General features: G+C 43.3%; 1 protein-coding gene across 1 annotated transcript in view; it reads left to right on the forward strand.

Annotated features, from left to right (window-relative positions):
- Window positions 1–17,809, forward strand: part of COL20A1 (collagen type XX alpha 1 chain) — a 99,183-nt gene that overhangs the window by 49,594 nt on the left and 31,780 nt on the right. The window contains exons 19-25 of the mRNA XM_050918713.1: window positions 5,574–5,716; window positions 7,127–7,268; window positions 8,044–8,100; window positions 10,646–10,684; window positions 14,225–14,363; window positions 16,347–16,489; window positions 16,860–16,969. Coding sequence (XP_050774670.1) covers window positions 5,574–5,716; window positions 7,127–7,268; window positions 8,044–8,100; window positions 10,646–10,684; window positions 14,225–14,363; window positions 16,347–16,489; window positions 16,860–16,969 — 773 coding nt within the window. The remainder of the gene's footprint in view (window positions 1–5,573; window positions 5,717–7,126; window positions 7,269–8,043; window positions 8,101–10,645; window positions 10,685–14,224; window positions 14,364–16,346; window positions 16,490–16,859; window positions 16,970–17,809) is intronic.

Raw genomic sequence — 17,809 nt, forward strand, 5'->3', positions numbered from 1 at the left:
GGTTACACGGACTTTCTGTAGGCTGTTTAATTCACTGTCTAGATGTTGCCTGATTAATGTTACTTGTTTATAACGTGCTGTCTATTAAGGAAGGTGAGGGATCATTTGGGGTCCTAATTGCTGAGTCATTCTTCATTGGGGGCACTTCCAAAAATGAAAGTGAGCGTTGCGATCAGACTCCGCTCTAAGGGGAAGTCTGAATCTTGCTCGGTGCCAACAGAATGAAGTTTAAAAGTGTCCTTCCCAAAGGTCCTCGTAATGAATACTCTCTGTCTAATGGCTTTGCGGCCAGTGAATGGAACACGAGTCATTTAATATCTGTGATCTGCTCATTCTCCTCTTAGTTCTCAATAGTCTTTGCAGAATAAACTCGTTCTGTCTGGTTTTGTGTTTTCTGAGTTGGTGAAGTTCAGAGTAAATGGCTGTCTTGGAATCCAAAGCCCTGCTTTTATTAGTAATTAATAATAATGTATTCTTGCATAAAGCTACCTCAGGCGAGCCTCCAAGTGCTGTGCAGCACAAAGGTGAATTGATGCAACAGACTCATTGTGCATCATACTATTGTATGGGACAGAGGGATAACTACAGCTATTTAAACGCTTCAGTAAACAAACAGGGAGGTTTCAAGGTGTGAATTCCACAATGTCAAACCTGAGCGATGAGCTCAGACAGGATCCACATCACACAACCCACTGAAAATCTTGTTTGTGTCATGCTTGGCATACTCAGGAGACAGGCCAAGCACAGAACTGACCCTCAGGTGTACATTTCCCATTCTTTGCTAGTGCTGAAATAAGTCTGAGAGACACTAGTGGGACAATGAAGGGGGTGCGGCTTGCACTCCTGCTGCCCATGATGTATCTTTCCAATGAGTGAGTAGGGGATTTCATGTGTCATGGATATCAATCTTTCACACCACTTAATTCATTCAAAGGGCCAGATGCTCAGCAAATTAGGCCAGCAGTTACACAGCCAGAGTGCATGCTTAATTTACATGTGCAATTACCCAGTTTGCACATGCAATCAAAATAAGTGCATACATAAACTGGGACTGGATTTTGCATGCACAACTGGATGCCTAATGTGTTTGAAAATCTGTCTCTCAATTTAAAAGAGAAAATGCCAGTGAGGAAAAGTGAAGTAAGAGGAGGAGGTGGTTTCAAAGAGAGAGTGCAGCTCCCAGGAAGCCCCGAGAAGGCTTGTGGTCCCAATAGCTTGAAAAAGGCTAAGTCGGCTGGTGTCCTGGTAGAGAGAGGAGGGACTTGGCAAGGTTATGGGAAAGACTCTCACTCTATTTTGTGGCCAAGTTCAACTGAGCATCCTTGAGAAAATCATTCCGCTTAATTGTATGATTCCTCCTCAGTCCCCACTCTGACATGCTTCTTAAAACCAAGGTTTGCAGGATGAAATACCAATGATGTGTCAAAAATCTTCCAAGCCTGCCTCCGAGTGGAAGGCTTATGTTCCATTGTAGCCAGCAGGTGCACGCTTGCTGTGATAAGAGAGGGCCTGGGTGCAAAGCGGGGTGTATATGTGGAATGAAAAGTGACTCATACTCTTTTTGTTGTTTTTTCTCGCTCCTCCATATAAGAAGAGGCTAAACCATTAAGTTCTCTTTTTTTAAAAAAAAAATTGTATGCAGCATCCTGCAAGAAATACAGCAACCTCAGGGCAGCCACTGAAGTGAGGCTATTGCTCTAGAAGCCTGAGGCTATGCAGGAAGTGTGAGGAACGCGAGCACCTCTCTTTCTCTGTTCTCCCCCAGGAGAATATGGCCTCCTTGAAGGTTAAGAGAAAAATGACTGCCTTTGTGTACTGGCTTTGCAATGTGGAACTAAATACCTCCCTTGGTGCTGAGGTGAGCACAGCTAGTTCATTTTAATCAGGACTACTTCCCTGCTCAATCCACATACAAAACTCTGTGCAGGTAGATTGTGCTCAGTGGACGTTACAGGACATCTCTCTCTTGCAGACAACGGGCCTTGTCTCAAAAATCCATCGCTCGGCAGGGCAGTGTGCTCCCTTACAAAGGGCACGGTTTAGAATCAACATAGATGTTGTAACCACCTGTTCTCTCTCGTATTACACTTAGATTGTAGGGTCTTTGCAGCAGGGAACCGTCTTTTCATTATCATTACCTAGCTCAGTGGGCCCTGATGCTTGATTGGGACCTCTCCGTGCTACCACAATGCAAGTAGTTATTATTAATAATAACACAAAAGCACATACACGCAACCCTTTGTGCACAGTAATGGGATATCATGTAACAGTGCGTATCTTTTTGGGACCTATCGGAGTCTTTAATATCTGTGCCATAAATCTAATGATCTTCCTGTTTGCTCCCTTTCAAGGATTGTAAGGCAGCTGCCATCCTTATGCATAAGAAGGAGGGATGGGACTCCCTTTAAAACCCACCAAGACTGTTCTTTCAAAAGCTTGGATGAGTGAAGTGAGGCATCCCACCCCCTTTCCCTGGAGCGAAGTACTCCTCCTCCACCAGTCTGCATTTGTCCTGAAGGACAAAATTATCAGAGTTGGACCTCCTCACATTTCAATGCTTGTGTTCAAAACTACAGAATATGCGGTAATGCTGGGTGAGCATGAAATCGTATTTCATCAGCACATTGCAACCTGGCATTATTGTCCAGCATGATGATTCAAAGCCCCAACCTCTTAGGACTAGGCTGTGATGTGACATTTAAAGGAATGCCTGGGAACAAACATAGGACTCTAACTGTATAGCGAGCTGGGTTTTTCCACTCCCAGGAGTTAAATACCTGGCCTGGGAGTAGAACACAGGTTGGTCTGTCACCCTCTGGAGCTAACATCCACAGTGGTAAAGTCATGAATAGATAGGTCCTTAAACTTGGGCAAGCTGATGCTTAGTTTAGTAAATAAGTTTAATGAAATTAACGGCGAGGAGAGAAAATGCTGGGAAGAATCCAGAATACTGAGCAATGAGAGCAAGAGAAACTCAGCTGCATCGTGAGTGTAATAAGGATGGATAAGGCTCCGAAGGGTCATTTGAAATGGGCAGCAGTGCCGCTGAGCAGAGAGCTCTGGAGCTTTATCCTGATTTGAGGACACGTACATTATTCCAGTTAGACTGAGGAGTCAGAAGGCTGTGAAGGAAGCGTGGAAAAGGTTTAAGGGGCAGCACATGAGGCTGGCACGGATGGCACTCTCCATGTCAGAGAAACTCACTTCCTCCTGGTCAGCCTAGAAATGTGACCTTTCCCCTGTCTGTCAGATCCGTGCTGTCAGATTCTGCAGGGCCCTGGGAGCTTTCCAAGTAATTCCGACTTTGAAGTTTTCCACTAACTTATTCTATTTTGTTAGCTTGGGTTATCTTAAAATAACGACAGAGAAACAGTGAATTGGTGGCACATCCTAGCTGAATGAAATGGCCAGTACAGGCAGCAAACCTGTGAGAAGCACTGGGTGCTATGAAGCAGGCTGGGGAAGGTCTTGCCTAATGGTCAGGGTGGGAGGCTGGCCTTGTGGTCGGTGTGGAGGTGACGGGGCCTAGTGGCCAGAGGCCAAATCAGGAGCCAAGTTGCCAAGAGAGCGAACTGGAGCCAAGCGCTGGGAATCAGGAGCAAAGGGTCATACCCAGAGAATCAGCCAGAGAAGGGGCTGGCACCAGGGCAGGAACCAGGAACTGCGAGTCAATAGGAAGAAGCCAGGAACAAGGAGTTAGGAGCAGAACCAGAAACCCAGTAGCAGGCAGGAATGCTATTGAGCAGCCAGGGACCTGGCGCTGATGCAGGGCTTCAGGATGTGCCTGCTGAAGTCTTCAGCTAGTCAGGATGTCTGGTTCATCAGCTAAACTCACCTGAAGGCAGTGAGCTGGGTCTGGGTTTGGTGGTGGGTCCCGGACGTGGGGAGCACCCACAGAGCATGGGGTAGCACAGGATTGTTAAGTGAGGGTGCTACTGAAGGGATATTCCCTCCCTCACCGGCCTTGCATACAGCAAGTATTTTCAGAAAGTCTCCTACCATTGATTAAGCACCAGCACTGTTGGTGGAAGTGCTAGCGTAGACAAGGCACTGACATTTTTTTACTACTGTGCTATCTAATCCCATTCTGAGCAGGCCTAGATGATCTCGTGATGGGGAGTCTAGGGGGAACAGATGTTATCTGGGCTCCGCTGAAACTCGCTTTCAACCTTAACTTTTTTCTGAACATAGTTTTTTTTTGTTTGTGACTCAAGAACCTGACCTGGGCCAGGGAGACTGCTCCCCTCTTTCACCCCAGAACAAACACACTTCAGCCTGTCCTTGTTTACCTCACCTTGGGCTTCCATGCAGCAACACCCTCAAGGTTCAGTCAGTAACTTTTGATTTGGTTTCAATAAAACAAAGCTTATTCGATCCAGGAAAAAGGAGAGAAAATCAATGAGAATGCAAAGCGAGCCACAAAGCTTCATTCAAAGCACATTCTGAGGTGACCTCAGTCCTCTGGGTGGGCAGAAGAGCATATTTGTGTTATAGGTAAAGCTTGAGAAGAGAGAGCTCATATCCTGGATTCAGCCATGTCCTTACTTGTCCTTTGGGTTCATCTGCTACATTTTCACCTCTCTGTTTACCTTGCTTCCTTCTTTCCTCCTTAGACTTTCCCTTCTTAGTGCCAGCCTTGTCCCCTCTTGATTTTCAAGACCAGACTCTAACCGTTGGGCAAGAGACCATTTAGCAACAAACTCCTTTTCTGGGTGACTCCATATTTCTCTCTTAAGCCCTGTGATATCTTTGAACCATACGTCAAGCGGAGGTTGCCCATCCCTTTCTTGCAGTTGGCTTCCTCAGCCATTGTCTTAGGGTGTGTCTACATTACGCTAAAACACCTGCAGCACCAAGTCTCAGAGCCTAGGTCTATTGAGTTGGGCTTTGGGGCTAAAAATTACAACATAGACAATTGGGGCTGGTCTGAAGCCTAGGCTCTGAGACCCTTACTTCTGTAGGAGTCACATTCAGCTCAGGATATGCAATGGGAATCGCACCCAAACTTCATATGAAACATCTTCAGAAGTCTGTGGGAGTCACACTCTGTAAGGCTGCTAATATTTTAGTAAGAAATTGAATTTAAAAACAAGAAGGGACAGATGGACGTTGCATTTACTGGACAATATCAACTTAGCAATGACATCAGAGTAAATTGGAATGTTCAATCCACTCCTGACCATCTCTAAAGCCAATTCACAATATGCCTTCTTTATATCTTGGGTCAGAGATACATGCCACCTTGGGTATCTGTGGGGTACACTTATATTTCTTTATGCTTCTAGGTCTTCCGTCTCCTCTCAAAAGCTTTTCTTCCAGCTCCCAGGCCTCTCTTGTCTCAGTGTTGAGACCTCTCTATATACTCTTAGGCAACCCACTCCCCTCCAAGATCTCGGTCTCTCTCATTCCCTGGCCCCAAGGTGACGCCCCTCTGTCTCCATTCTGAGCGCTCACTATTATGGTTGCAGATCAGTGAAACACTTACTAATGTGCTAGACAGGGAGTGTTTTTCGCCTAGTTTGTATCCATTGCTATCTGCCCATCATCTAGTTCATCTTTGTTCCCTGCTGCAGCTTCCCAGAGCCCGCCCACCAACCTCGTTATAGACTTGGAGACCCCCAATAGCCTTCAGATCCACTGGAGACCCCCTGGCAGCCACATACAGTACTACAGAGTAACCTATGCTCCTGAATCTGATGACAGCGCTCAGCAAACAGTAAGTCCTCAGTTGCTTTTGGACATGCCAGGCACTTGACTAAAGAGACACAGGGCCAGTGTCATCCCTGATGTGTCTCTTTTGAACTCAGTGGGGTTACCCCAAGGACAAATTTGGTCAAGAGTACAAGAGCAACTCACTTCCTCCGTCTGATTAATGGCAGCGCACTGAAGACAGGAAGGGCATGTTCAGTTGTGAATTCAAACCAAGGCCTTCTAGGCTCTTGCTTGGATTTCTGTATAAAACATCAGGAGAATTCATTGCAGTCAAAGCCCCTCAGACTACAGCCGCCTCTTTTATCCTCTCCCTCGCCATAAACCAGAGTGCTGCCTTTCCAATAGGTGAAGGATTATGGACAAATCTCCCACTCTGACCTAAAGTGATTAAGCGTTAACATTTATCAGTCAGATTTTCCATTTACACCCAGTTAGACCACACTACCATAAGGAAGTTTGAAATTCATCTGGATGGAGAATGTCTCCATGTTCATACCGGGCTGCCCAGCACCTAGATAAGCCTGGGCTGATGACTTTCTTCCTCCAGGCTATAGCTTCAATAGGAAACCAAAGCAAGAAACCATGGCTGATGAAACTCCCTCAGTGTTTCTATTTAGTTGAGGCAACACTGGCCTGAGACCGGTAGGCTTGTCCAATTTAGATATCCATTAGGAAAATGCTAACAGGGACATTTTCCAGAATAAATAAAAAAACTTTCAATGGCAGCTGGATGCCTAACTCCTCACTGTATCTTTGAATATCTTTCCTGGTGAGCTGAGGGGCAGTCTCAGCACCTAGCGGGAATCTAAGGGCTGGCAGTGGGGCGGGGGTGGGGGTCTGCAGGAAAAGTGCTGGGAGAAGAGAGGATTTTTTGTTTTGCTCGTAATTGCAAAAAAAACAATTTTAAGTATGTTCAGGTTGAATTAAAAATGAATTTTTTCAAAATTTTCATGGCAACCAAAAAATCATTTGGGGTCAAATGAAACATTTTGTCGAGACAAAATTGTTTCATTTTGCTTCATTCATTTTTAAATTTTTTAAAATGTTTGTAAAAATAAAATGAAAGGAAATGTTGAAATTGAAAGCGATTTCAACCCAAAAAATTGAAATGTTTCATTTATAAAATGTGGAAAGGAAACATTTTGATTTTTGGAGATTTTCTCCTCTCCCTCCTCTCCCCTCCCCACCAACTGAAGCAGTTTGGATAAACCAACATGAACCTGAGAAACGTTTCAATGTTGGTGAAGCTGCTGTGTAGGCAGAAACAAATTTTGGGTGAAAAACCTTTCCCAGCTCTAGCTGGGAAGGGGAGTGGTGTCATCAGCCCTTAAACTGCTTTGCTGTTGACCTGTATTGCCCACTTGTATCTGCAAATGAATAAAAGCTGTAAGAGTCTTTCCCATCTCTACCGTAGACAATAGTTTCTGGTAAAAGCAGCGGAGTGACCCTGCAGTCACTGCTTCCCAATACAGAATATAAGGTGATGGTTTCTGCTGTCCATGACACAGGAGAGAGTGACGCTGTATCCACTACTGGCCAAACTGGTAGACAAATCAGTAAGCATTTACCTTTTATGCATTGCCTTTTATCCAGAGATCTCCAATAATTTACAGAAGTGTGGTGCTGTCATTATCCCTATTAAGCTAGGGCTTGGAAAGAGTAACAGGGAAAAGCAACGTTAGAAGTTGAAGGGCCAGAGACCAATTTGGCCAAATTAATCTCAGTGCAACTCTGTGGAAGTCAACGGAGATACTCCTCAGATTAGTTTCACCTTGGAAGTATATGAAGATTTACTTGCTTGTGTAGGATAAGCAGTTTACATATAGGGCCAGCCTTTCAGTAGGGTTGGGTCACCCTTTTGCAGATGTAATTTGCACAGAAATTTGAACTGTGGGTATAAATCTGAGTAATACAAATGAAAATATAGACGTAGCTACCAGTCTGTGTTTGCAAATCAGATAGTTAGAGATGCATGTACTTGGATATACAACCACGGTCCATTCTGCAGGCACAAAAATGAGAGTGCGACATTTTCAGGGTACAACTTGTGCCCTGGAAAGGGAGCCAAGTCCTCAGCCCTTTTGCAAATTCCAGTAGGAAAGTGAACGTCTAACCTCTTTAAAAAGGGGAATGAGGTTGGAGACAATAGGTCCCCAATTGGAACAATATGCCCAAGACATGGCTCAAACAATGTGCCCATTTCCTATCACATTCCCAAGCTATTGTTTGCAGTCAGAAGGGAGCACAGGGAAGGTCTAATGACCATGAACAATAGCGAGCCAAACATCACAGTCCCAGAATCAGGACTTACAAATGCATTTATTTTTACAGCTTCTGCCTTGGCTAAATTGCCCTCAGCACAAGGCTCCGTTCCCTTCAAAACAGAGGGTAAGTCACATGGGAGAAAGCTGAAATTCACAAGCGTCCTCTTGCAGTGGCAACTCAAACTGTTGGGGCTTAGCACTTCAAGTAGGACTGGGTGTAAGTCATTTCTCACATCATGGAAGATGATGCAGTGGACATGTATCTTTTCAGCATGAGTCTAATGTAAACCCAGCAGGTGTAGGTGTAACCTATGCCTGATTGGTGTGGTGCTCTATCACCTCTGGAGATTGAGGAACCTGCTACAGCCTGGGCTAAGAGACATGTGGCTTTTAGCTCATGCATTAGGGACTCATAAACTAAGCTTCAGAGGACCCAGGTTTCATCTCGCCTATGAATGACCGGGCTCTGTCGTTGTTACAAGTGAGGGCTTATCTGGAATTTTAACTGGGAAGACTCTGAAGCTTAAGATGCACTTCCTCAGCTAGGGGAAGTGTGTGCAGTCTGTTCTGCTGTTTTTGAGATCTGGGTTCTCTGAAATGCTTTTGTTCTGAACAAATGACACTTTGCTTTAAGGAGGCTGTTTGGTCGCTGGTTGGCACTGTCATTGCCCGGGGAGAACAAAACTGCAGGGTCTGGAGGTCAGTCCGACCTGCTGAGGTGGTCACACTTGATACACAGGGGACTGCAATCCAGGTCCTGGTCTGAGAGTGGGAGAATTGTGTGATTCCACCCCAAGACAGAGTGATGGCCCAAGACCTAGAAGAAGCACTCTTAGAGAGAGCAGGAGGGTCAGAGGTGGAACTCACCCAGGAACTGACCATTTCAGTAGAACCCTATTCCATTTCTTTATCGCACAGTACAGGTTCTAATCCCGGGTCTACAGTACTCTTCCAGAAAGAAAAATCTGCTTTATGTGCATGCAAACCAATGTACCTCAAAATAATGGAGGCCAATGGAAAATGTCAATTTGATTTAGTACCTGATGTCCGTAGTCCCAGAGCCATCAGACTCACAGCCTTCAGGTCACCCCGGAGTGCTATGGTACCAACCGCCGGTGGCTCATACTTGGTGGGTGAGAGGGGTCACAAATTAACACAGTGAACTGGACTTTTCAGGTGCATGTTTATTTGCCACGGGGAATGGGGAGGGAATGACCAGCTCCTCCTACCTTTTACAGTAGTCAAGTACTGAAAACTGGAATCCTGCTTGTCTGGTGAGCTATGAAATGCCATATGATGTAGTAATCGCAACAGAACGTTTATAATGCAACCTTAATGTAATGAGCTGCTAAGCTACATTAAACTAGTGACCTAAAAAGCCATTTAGAAAATAGCCAACCTCTCAAGTATGCTTGATTTTCAGGGACATCTCTGACTTTCAAATATTTTCCTTGTCCCAGTTCCATCTGGCATCCATGGCCCTGGGATTTAAACAGCAGCAAATTATTGAAAGTAACATTCATGCTCTGTTTTCTAAAACACTGCCATACTCAAACCACTTAACTGGGGAGAGCACTTGTCACCAAAGAGCTTTTGATTCTAGTCCTTTTGTCCCTAGTTTATATGAGTAGCATCCATATATTTCGCTCTCGCTGCCTCAGGGATGTTATAAGATTGAGCAGAGGGTTTCCTGAAAAGATGAACGGCAAAGGATTGCCATTTTTTTTTAAAGATTAAGTTCCAAAATTTAATAAGAAATGAATAAAAATGAAAGAATGCACTGAAGTCCAGATTTTCAGAATTACATGGACATGCATAGTCTTTGTGTGCAATTACCACAATTCCATATGCAGCCATGGCAATTGCATATGCACATTTTGAGTGTAAATGCCTGCACAGATTTTGTGCATGTGGTTGCTTATACTAGCCTCTGAGAATCTTGGCTATGCCACTTAAACATGATGCAGAGAGGCAAATTTTGCAAAGATAAAATCTTAGCTCCATGCTCAAAAATGGTTGGGCAGTTGTGTTCCTTTGTTTTGCAATGCAGTTAGAGCAATTGTTTATGCAAACTGAGCAATTACATATGCATTACATGTTTAGGTATCCAGACTACAACTAAGCAGAAATATCAAAGAAAAAGCCCATTATAACTATGTTTAAGACCACAATGGGCGAGTAGTAGTAGAAGATTGAGTCAAAACAAAGTTATGATGAAGAGGCCTGCCGATAAAGGACAATCATTTCAAAGGTTTGAGTGATGAGTGAGCCATGCAAAACCTTGCAAAATTCCATATTTGCATGTGCGAATTGGCTAAGTGCATATGCAGCTTCTTGTCATAGACCCAAGTTTGCATGGAGTACAAGTTTTCAACCAGTGTGTCTGTCTTCAAGCTGTTGAAAATATGGCCCAAATGTATGCTGCTGGATTGCTCATAAGTGTAATGATTATTGCTACCATCAGTCTGGGCCCTGGCCTCAAGGAATTGACCATATTGCAAGATACTCCAGTATATGTGCGGAGATGTCTACACAGACTCACTCACTAGTCTTTATATGCTTTCCATTCTGCTGCAGACCACAGCCATGTCTGCTCTATTCCTGTAATAAATTGCCAGTTTGGTTTCCATTGGGTTTCACGATTTTTCCCATTTTTTTTTCTCCTGCAGCTTGCCCCACTATCAGTTCCATCGAAGGCTCTCTGCAAGGTACCTTACTAGTTCTCAGTCCCAGGTGGGCTCTGTCATGAATGTGAAAACCGTGTCTGATCCTGACTAATCTTTAATCTTCATCGCTGTTACGAAAGCTTGCTTAGCACACATTAATGTCATCTTCCCCACACCCAGAGTACTATTGCTGAGTCGGAAAGTCTGATGCAGGAAACCTGGGAGAGCTCAACAAATGTCTCCACCCAACACCTTCATTTCCTTTCCCTTTCCCCACGACATTGGGCAACAGAAATACATTTCCCTGTTGTACTGAGCATCTTATTTCATCCATCCAAGCTAGGTAGGTAGATTTTGCACCTCAGCTTTCCCATCACCCACCTGTGTCAACATTTTTGAGGGAACAGCTAGTGGTTAGGGTTGGGAATTGCAAAGCCCCATAGGAAGTTAGGCATCCAACTTCCTTTGCACTGCAAGGCGATTTGTGTGCCTAATGCACTTAGGCGCCTTCAGTAACCCCAGCCTAAAGGTTTTCCCCTTTCCCTCCCCCAAGGTAACCTCTGCAGGTTGTAAAGGATGTAGACATGCCCAGGGCCACTGTCAGGACTCAAATGATATATATTTAACTAGGGGAACTCTACTCCCCGTTTATCCTCTTTATACAGTCTAGGATGCATTATATATAGTTTGCAACCTAGGAAGTGACTTGTACTGCCTATATGGCAGCCCCAACCCCACACCTTCCTAGAGAGATCTAGTGGTCAGGGCTCCAGCCTGAGATTCAGAAGAGCTGGGTTCAATCCCTTGCCCTGTCAGGGACTTAGAATCATAGACTATCAGGGTTGGAAGGGACCTAGTCCAACTCCCTGCTTAAAGGAGATGTGATTCACAGCTCATGTAGACATACCCCTGCTAGCTCTGGTTGAACTAGCACCTAAAAATAGCAGTGTATCTGTGGCTGCATGGGCCACAGTTCAGGGTAGCTGTCTGAGTACATACCCAGGGCTCAGGCAGAGCTCGGGGGAACCATCCATGGTGCTGCTGGCACAGTGCTATTTTTAAGTGATTGCTTGGGCGGAGCTAGCGTGGTCAGCTGGAAATCACTTCTCCCAGCTCAAACGTAGCCATACCCTTAGTCTCTCTCTGCCAGAGTTCCCCAACCATGAAAAGAGAATAATGATAATAGGACTTCTCCGCCTCACAGGCGTGTTGTGAGGATATATATGTCAGAGACTGTGAGGTGCTCAGAACCTCTGGTAAAGGGGGACAGATAAGTATCTAAGATTCATAGACTGCCCTGTTTGACCTCTGTCCCCACATTCCTGCAAGACTACTCAATCTGTGTACATCCAGGCCAGACTAATCAAGCCATAATACCCAAGCAAACATTTATTTGCCTGTATGTTTCTGTAACTGTCTTGCATGATACAGGTGATTCATCCGAAAGAAATAGCCCAGTGCCATAACTGTTTCACTGGTGGATTAATAATATGGTTATAACTGTAATTTAAATTTTGCTTCTAAACACTGTTGTTATATTTGATATACATTTTAACGGAGGTGATAATATGCCAATCCCAGGGTTCTTAAATCAGAGAGAAATGGGTCTGAAACCGGTCAGAATAATCTGATGAACACTTTAAATGCTGCATAATGACAATGTGCATTAGAGCATCCCAAATGCAAAATACCCACCAGAACAAAGATCCAATCAGTAGCACGTGGTGCTGAGGTGGGAGAGTACAGATTGAAAGGGAAATGATATGATGAACTTGTCCCCCCTTCTCTTTAAAACGAACTGGCTATTTTCCCTCACACTTCCCAGCCTGCTGTAAAAAAAAAAAAAAAAAAAGAACCCGAGTGCAAGGTCTGCTTGTATTAAAATCTGAAATAAGAAAGTGACTCATAGAGCTTCAATGATGAGCTGGGAAAGAGAGATGAAGCTACATGAAGCTGGAGATGAGATGTCAAAGATGTCAGGGGAAAAATCTTTGTAGACCGCATAAGGCAGGGTCACCTCTGGGCAGTTGTTGAAAAATGATGAGAGAAATGGAAATGCTTTACTTTACCAACTTTCATGGCTCTCACACATGAGAGGATACATTTTGCAGCAGAGAATAATTCTCTCTCTTTTTTCCCTTCCCTAAGCAATTACTAGAGAGAACCCACTTCCTTTATGATAATATTTGGCATCAAGTTGAAAAGGCAGAACTCATTATAGCTTGTGTTTTTTTCAGAGCAAATTTTTTTAGTTCTTTTTTTCATTTTGTAGATTTTTTTTAAAGTGTCACTTTTATTTATTCGGCCTTGCTACAGTGGCTGACGCCTTTGTGAACAGTAATTAATTCATTCCAGGAAAAAATAACCCAAATATATTTTTAAGGTTCCTAGGTAAATACAGTCTGTCACCTATCATTTATGAAACTCAAGGATGTTAAAGCAAGAAAACAAACAGTGGATGTTACACTGCTCACATAGTGAACAAACGTCATTTTTCTCAAATGTAAAAAAAAATCATATTTTATCATAAAACAACCTTAACTCTGCTCCATAATAAATATTATTCATTCATCATTTATCTCAAAATAAATCTTTTGGTTGCATGGCCAGTTCCTAATCAACTAAGCCAGTGGTTCTCAAAGCCGGTCTGCTGCTTGTTCAGGGCAGTTTGCCGCTCCAGGCCAATGGGAGCTGCAGGAAGGGCGGCCAGCACATCCCTTGGCCTGTGCCACTTCCCGCAGCCCCTATGGGCCTGGAGCAGTGAACCTCGGCCAGTGGGAGCCACAATTGGCCAAACCTGCGGACGTGGCAGGTAAACAAACCAGCCCAGCCCGCCAGGGGCTTTCCCTGAACAAGTGGCGGACCGGCTTTGAGAACCACTAAACTAGGCAACGCTACCTTCCAGCTAGCTCACTCAGCCTCTCTGGGCTTTTAATTATCTCTGCTGAAAAACGTGTCTAATAATAATTCTTTGCATCTGCCTAGTGATTTTTCATCTGTGGAAGTCAAAGAACATCACAGGGGTGAGCACTGCTATCTCCATTCGGCAGGTGGCCTAACCAACACAGATCTGAAGCATTTTGTATGGTCTAATGAGTAGACAAAGGTTGACCACTTCAAGGATTAGGTTCTGTTCCCACCAACTCTGCCACAAACTTTCCCTGTAACTTTTAGCAAGTCGCTTAGGGCCAGAGTTTCAAAAGTGCTCAGCTCATTATTCCAGATGGGTAGAATTTGCAGTTGTTCCCAGAGGCGGGAGCTGTGTTCTGGGCACTTTGGAAAATCTAGCCTGAAAATTTTCTGTTCCTCTGTTACCTGCGTCTGGAAAATGGATCTGTGAATATTTCTCCTAAGCCAAAGTGGCACTTTGATGAGAAACACAGAGGATCCAAGTCAGAACACTGGCACAATATGGAGTGTGTTTTGATCAGGCTGATGATTAGTTATACCTGCTAGTCTTCCTCCTTATTAGAATGCACTTGCCCTTGGAGAAAACAAAGCGTAACCATTGCTCAGGCAGATCCTTTACAAACTATTGTTTTCCCTACTATCTCTAAGTGTTTCTTTCTCTGGCTGTTCCAGGATTTGACATGATGGAGGCTTTTGGACTGGTGGAAAAAGAATATGCCTCCATTAAAGGAGTGGCCATGGAACCATATGTGTTCAGCGGGACCCGTACTTACACTCTCTTCAGAGATATTCAGCTAACCCAGAGAACAAGGTAGTTTGAGAAGGTAGCTGAGAACCGCATTGATTCCAACAAGAGTTTATTCTCTGTCTATTGCATAAACATTGGCTCTGGTCCACACAGTGAAAGGTATTGACTGGTGGGGGTGGGTATAGACACTGGCCTAGTGAACACTCAACTGGCAATTTCCTAGTGAAAATACCATGAATGCTAACCCCACCCTAGTGAAACCAAAAAGAATGCAAAGATTTTTTTCGCCCCTTAGAAGACATGTATTGTGTGCTGATCCATAAATCAACCCCTGAATTGCCTCAAAATGGATCGCATGGTGGGACATGTCACATAGGAACTTCATTGAATACAGTGGGGTGATTGGAGTGTTGAGTTTTTGCAAGGTCAAGCTCAGATTTTTAGGTGCCTACGGGGACCTTCCCTGTCTTAGCTGTATGCCTTCAGTATCACTGCTGTCCAGAATTAAGTGCTCAAAGACAGCATGTGCTGACCATAGAGTTATGTTTAATTGTCTTCTGTTGGGGATACATTTAATTCTTTCCATGACTACTCCTCTCCTCATCCACATGCACTTAAAAGATCAAACTTCGAGGCAAAGCGTCAGCTAGAAACATGTTTGGGGCACAACCTTTTTAACCTCTTTCACCCTTTCTCCTAATGTTCCTGGTTTGCAGTCCGACAATTACTGGTGTAAAATACAAGCTCATAGCTGCACTGGGCAGCTTGATTTTGATTGATAGGAAGGATTAACCAGTGACTTTGGAATGTGACTTCACTGTGCACCTCGTTAGTTGGGCTCCTCAAAGTCCTATGCATCGTCATGGGTCAACTTTCCTTCCAGGCAGCACCAATGACCCCAGTAGCATTATGGAGTATAAATCAGGGGAGATTGGACTCTTAATAGTCAGTTTGATTTTATTTTGAAGCCTAATTACTGCAACACTGGGATCATTTTAATCTTATTTAAAGAAGCAAAGCTTCTTACAGTATACAGAGTAGGGGAATTCAGAAGGCTCTAAGTATTTAAAAAAACATAGATAAATCCATTTGCTCAACCAGTAAGAGTATCAGATACACAAATATGCCCTTCCAAGGACTTTCTATCATTTAAAACAAACCAAAACTTGATGTTATGTTTGAAGCAGTCCTGAAAAGATGGTTGAAGAGTTGTGTATCTACTCATGCAAATGTGGCCCATGCAGATTACGAATGTATCTGCAACATGGCTAATTTTGCTTTCTTCATTCAGTTTTGACCTATGCCTTTTGAGTGACATTTGCATGCAGTAAGTGCTTTGTAACAAGTTTAGAACAGAAGTCTGGAAGAGAAAGCCAGACTTTCTCAGGACTCCATGGCTGGACTTGTTACATGTCCTCTCACGGGTTTCATTTTCGAGTCCCAATTTTCACAAGTGATCTTAGTATGGCTCATGTGTCTTTTTGCAAGGGACTTCTAAGTACCTCAGTCAAGGCCTGAAGATCTTCCCCTAGTTTTCTACCCTATCCATCACAGCCATCATTCATTCTTCTTGACAAGAAGTTTTGAATAGGACTTTTTCAGAGCCTATCAAAGTAGTTCATAAGCTACCAGAAATGTCTCTCTTGAATGATGCAAGGCTGCATTCACTGTCTCTTCAGCATTCCCTGACCCAACATAGGGAGTGACAGATTGACGTTGATGACTGGACCTGGACCTCCCTTGTCATGCTATGATAAGGCCACAGGGATGCCCTGTACATGAACAATTCTGCATGTGCTTTTAAAACCCAAGAGGAATGTACAAAATATGGACCAGATTCTCTACTGGGGTAACTCCTTCAATTTCAACCGAGTTACAGCAGCAGAGAATCTGGCCTACAAATGATCCTCACTCAGGCCATCATGCCTCAGTAACACCACTTTCTCTGTAGCTCAGAACTGTTCTGGTTGTCAGGAAGGTAGTACATAAGCCCCTGGCATTCATTATCATTAGTCACTGAGCTGACTTCTGCTTATCTCATTCCAGTGAAGTGCTTCTCTCTGGGATTCCGTCTGTGCACACCATCAGCATCCTCCTCCGGCTCCTTCCGGAGGCTCCCAAAGAGCCCTTTGCCGTGTGGCAGCTAACAGATGAGGACTTCCAGCCACTCCTTGGGGTTATACTTGACTGTAAGGTTTCATGTAGTATAGATCAGATTCAGGTATTTGAAAGAGTAACAGAACAAACTTCTATACTCAGTTGGACAATTTTATTATTGAAACTTGCCAGTGTCCAATGAATGTTACAGAAACTATTGAAATAACATATGAAAATATTTTTCTGCATAGTTAAAAACCCACTAAAAACTCTAATTTTATTTATTCCATTTTGCAATGTATTCTTTACTTTGACCATTATTTTCTTTTTTTGTGCTTTTATAGCTTGACAAGTATTAAATATTTCAGTATGTTTAAGCTTATATATTTCTTCAACATGCTGTAGATGAAATCAAATTTTATTTTAATTCTAAGTTCTTATTTGTCCTATTTTCCCCTGTAGCCAGTAAGAAATCCTTGACCTATTTCAATCATGACTACAAGGCTGATTTACAGGAAGTCACCTTTGACCAACGGGAAGTGAAGAAGATATTCTATGGGAGCTTTCATAAGGTTCTTATCAAGGGAGGGAGTAACTTAGATCATTATCTCACAAGGGCAGGCTGAGAAAAAATGCACTCAATATATATTATTTGTACGGAAGAGTGGTTATAAGAATGTTCTTTAAAAATGTCATTAGCAAATTGGCCAACCTCTTTGTGTTGATTTGTAATTGTAAGAAATTTTGAGTCATCCCATATGAAAAATACATATTTTCCAAGTATTGAATATTTCTTGAAATGCATTACATAGTTAGATATACTTAAAATACATAGAATCATAGAATGTCAGGGTTGGAAGGGACCTCAGGAGGTCATCTAGTCCAATCCCCTGCTCAAAACAGGACCAATCCCCAACTAAATCCCCATGGCTCCAATCAACCCAGCCACCGAGGTCACATGTGAGTATATGAAATATATCCATACACAAAAAACTTGGCTAATTGTCATATTTAAAACGTAATATTTGGTGGAAACATGAAATGCTACAGTAGTGAAATTTATATAACGTATGTTGAATCATGCACTTCCTTTTTAAATATGAAATTTTTGCCAGTTTTGTACGGTATAAATATTTGATATATTTTCATAAAAACGCTTTAGCAAAGATATAACCACCCTGCGAAAAATGTTTTTTTCTCCATAAGAGATGCATTATAAGAGCTAACATAGTAGCTGATTCAGTTAACTCACTTTGATTTTAATATTGCCCTGATATGTGTGTCTCAAGGGATCTGTTTATTGGAGTGTATGCATGTCCATTTATGATGCAGCGTGGTACTCCCAGTGGTGCATAGCATCGTACTCATGTAATTGCACTATCCTTTTTTCTCTGGCTGTATAGTTGAAATGT

Source organism: Gopherus flavomarginatus, chromosome 11, assembly GCF_025201925.1.
Source record: "Gopherus flavomarginatus isolate rGopFla2 chromosome 11, rGopFla2.mat.asm, whole genome shotgun sequence".
NCBI lineage: Eukaryota > Metazoa > Chordata > Testudines > Testudinidae > Gopherus > Gopherus flavomarginatus.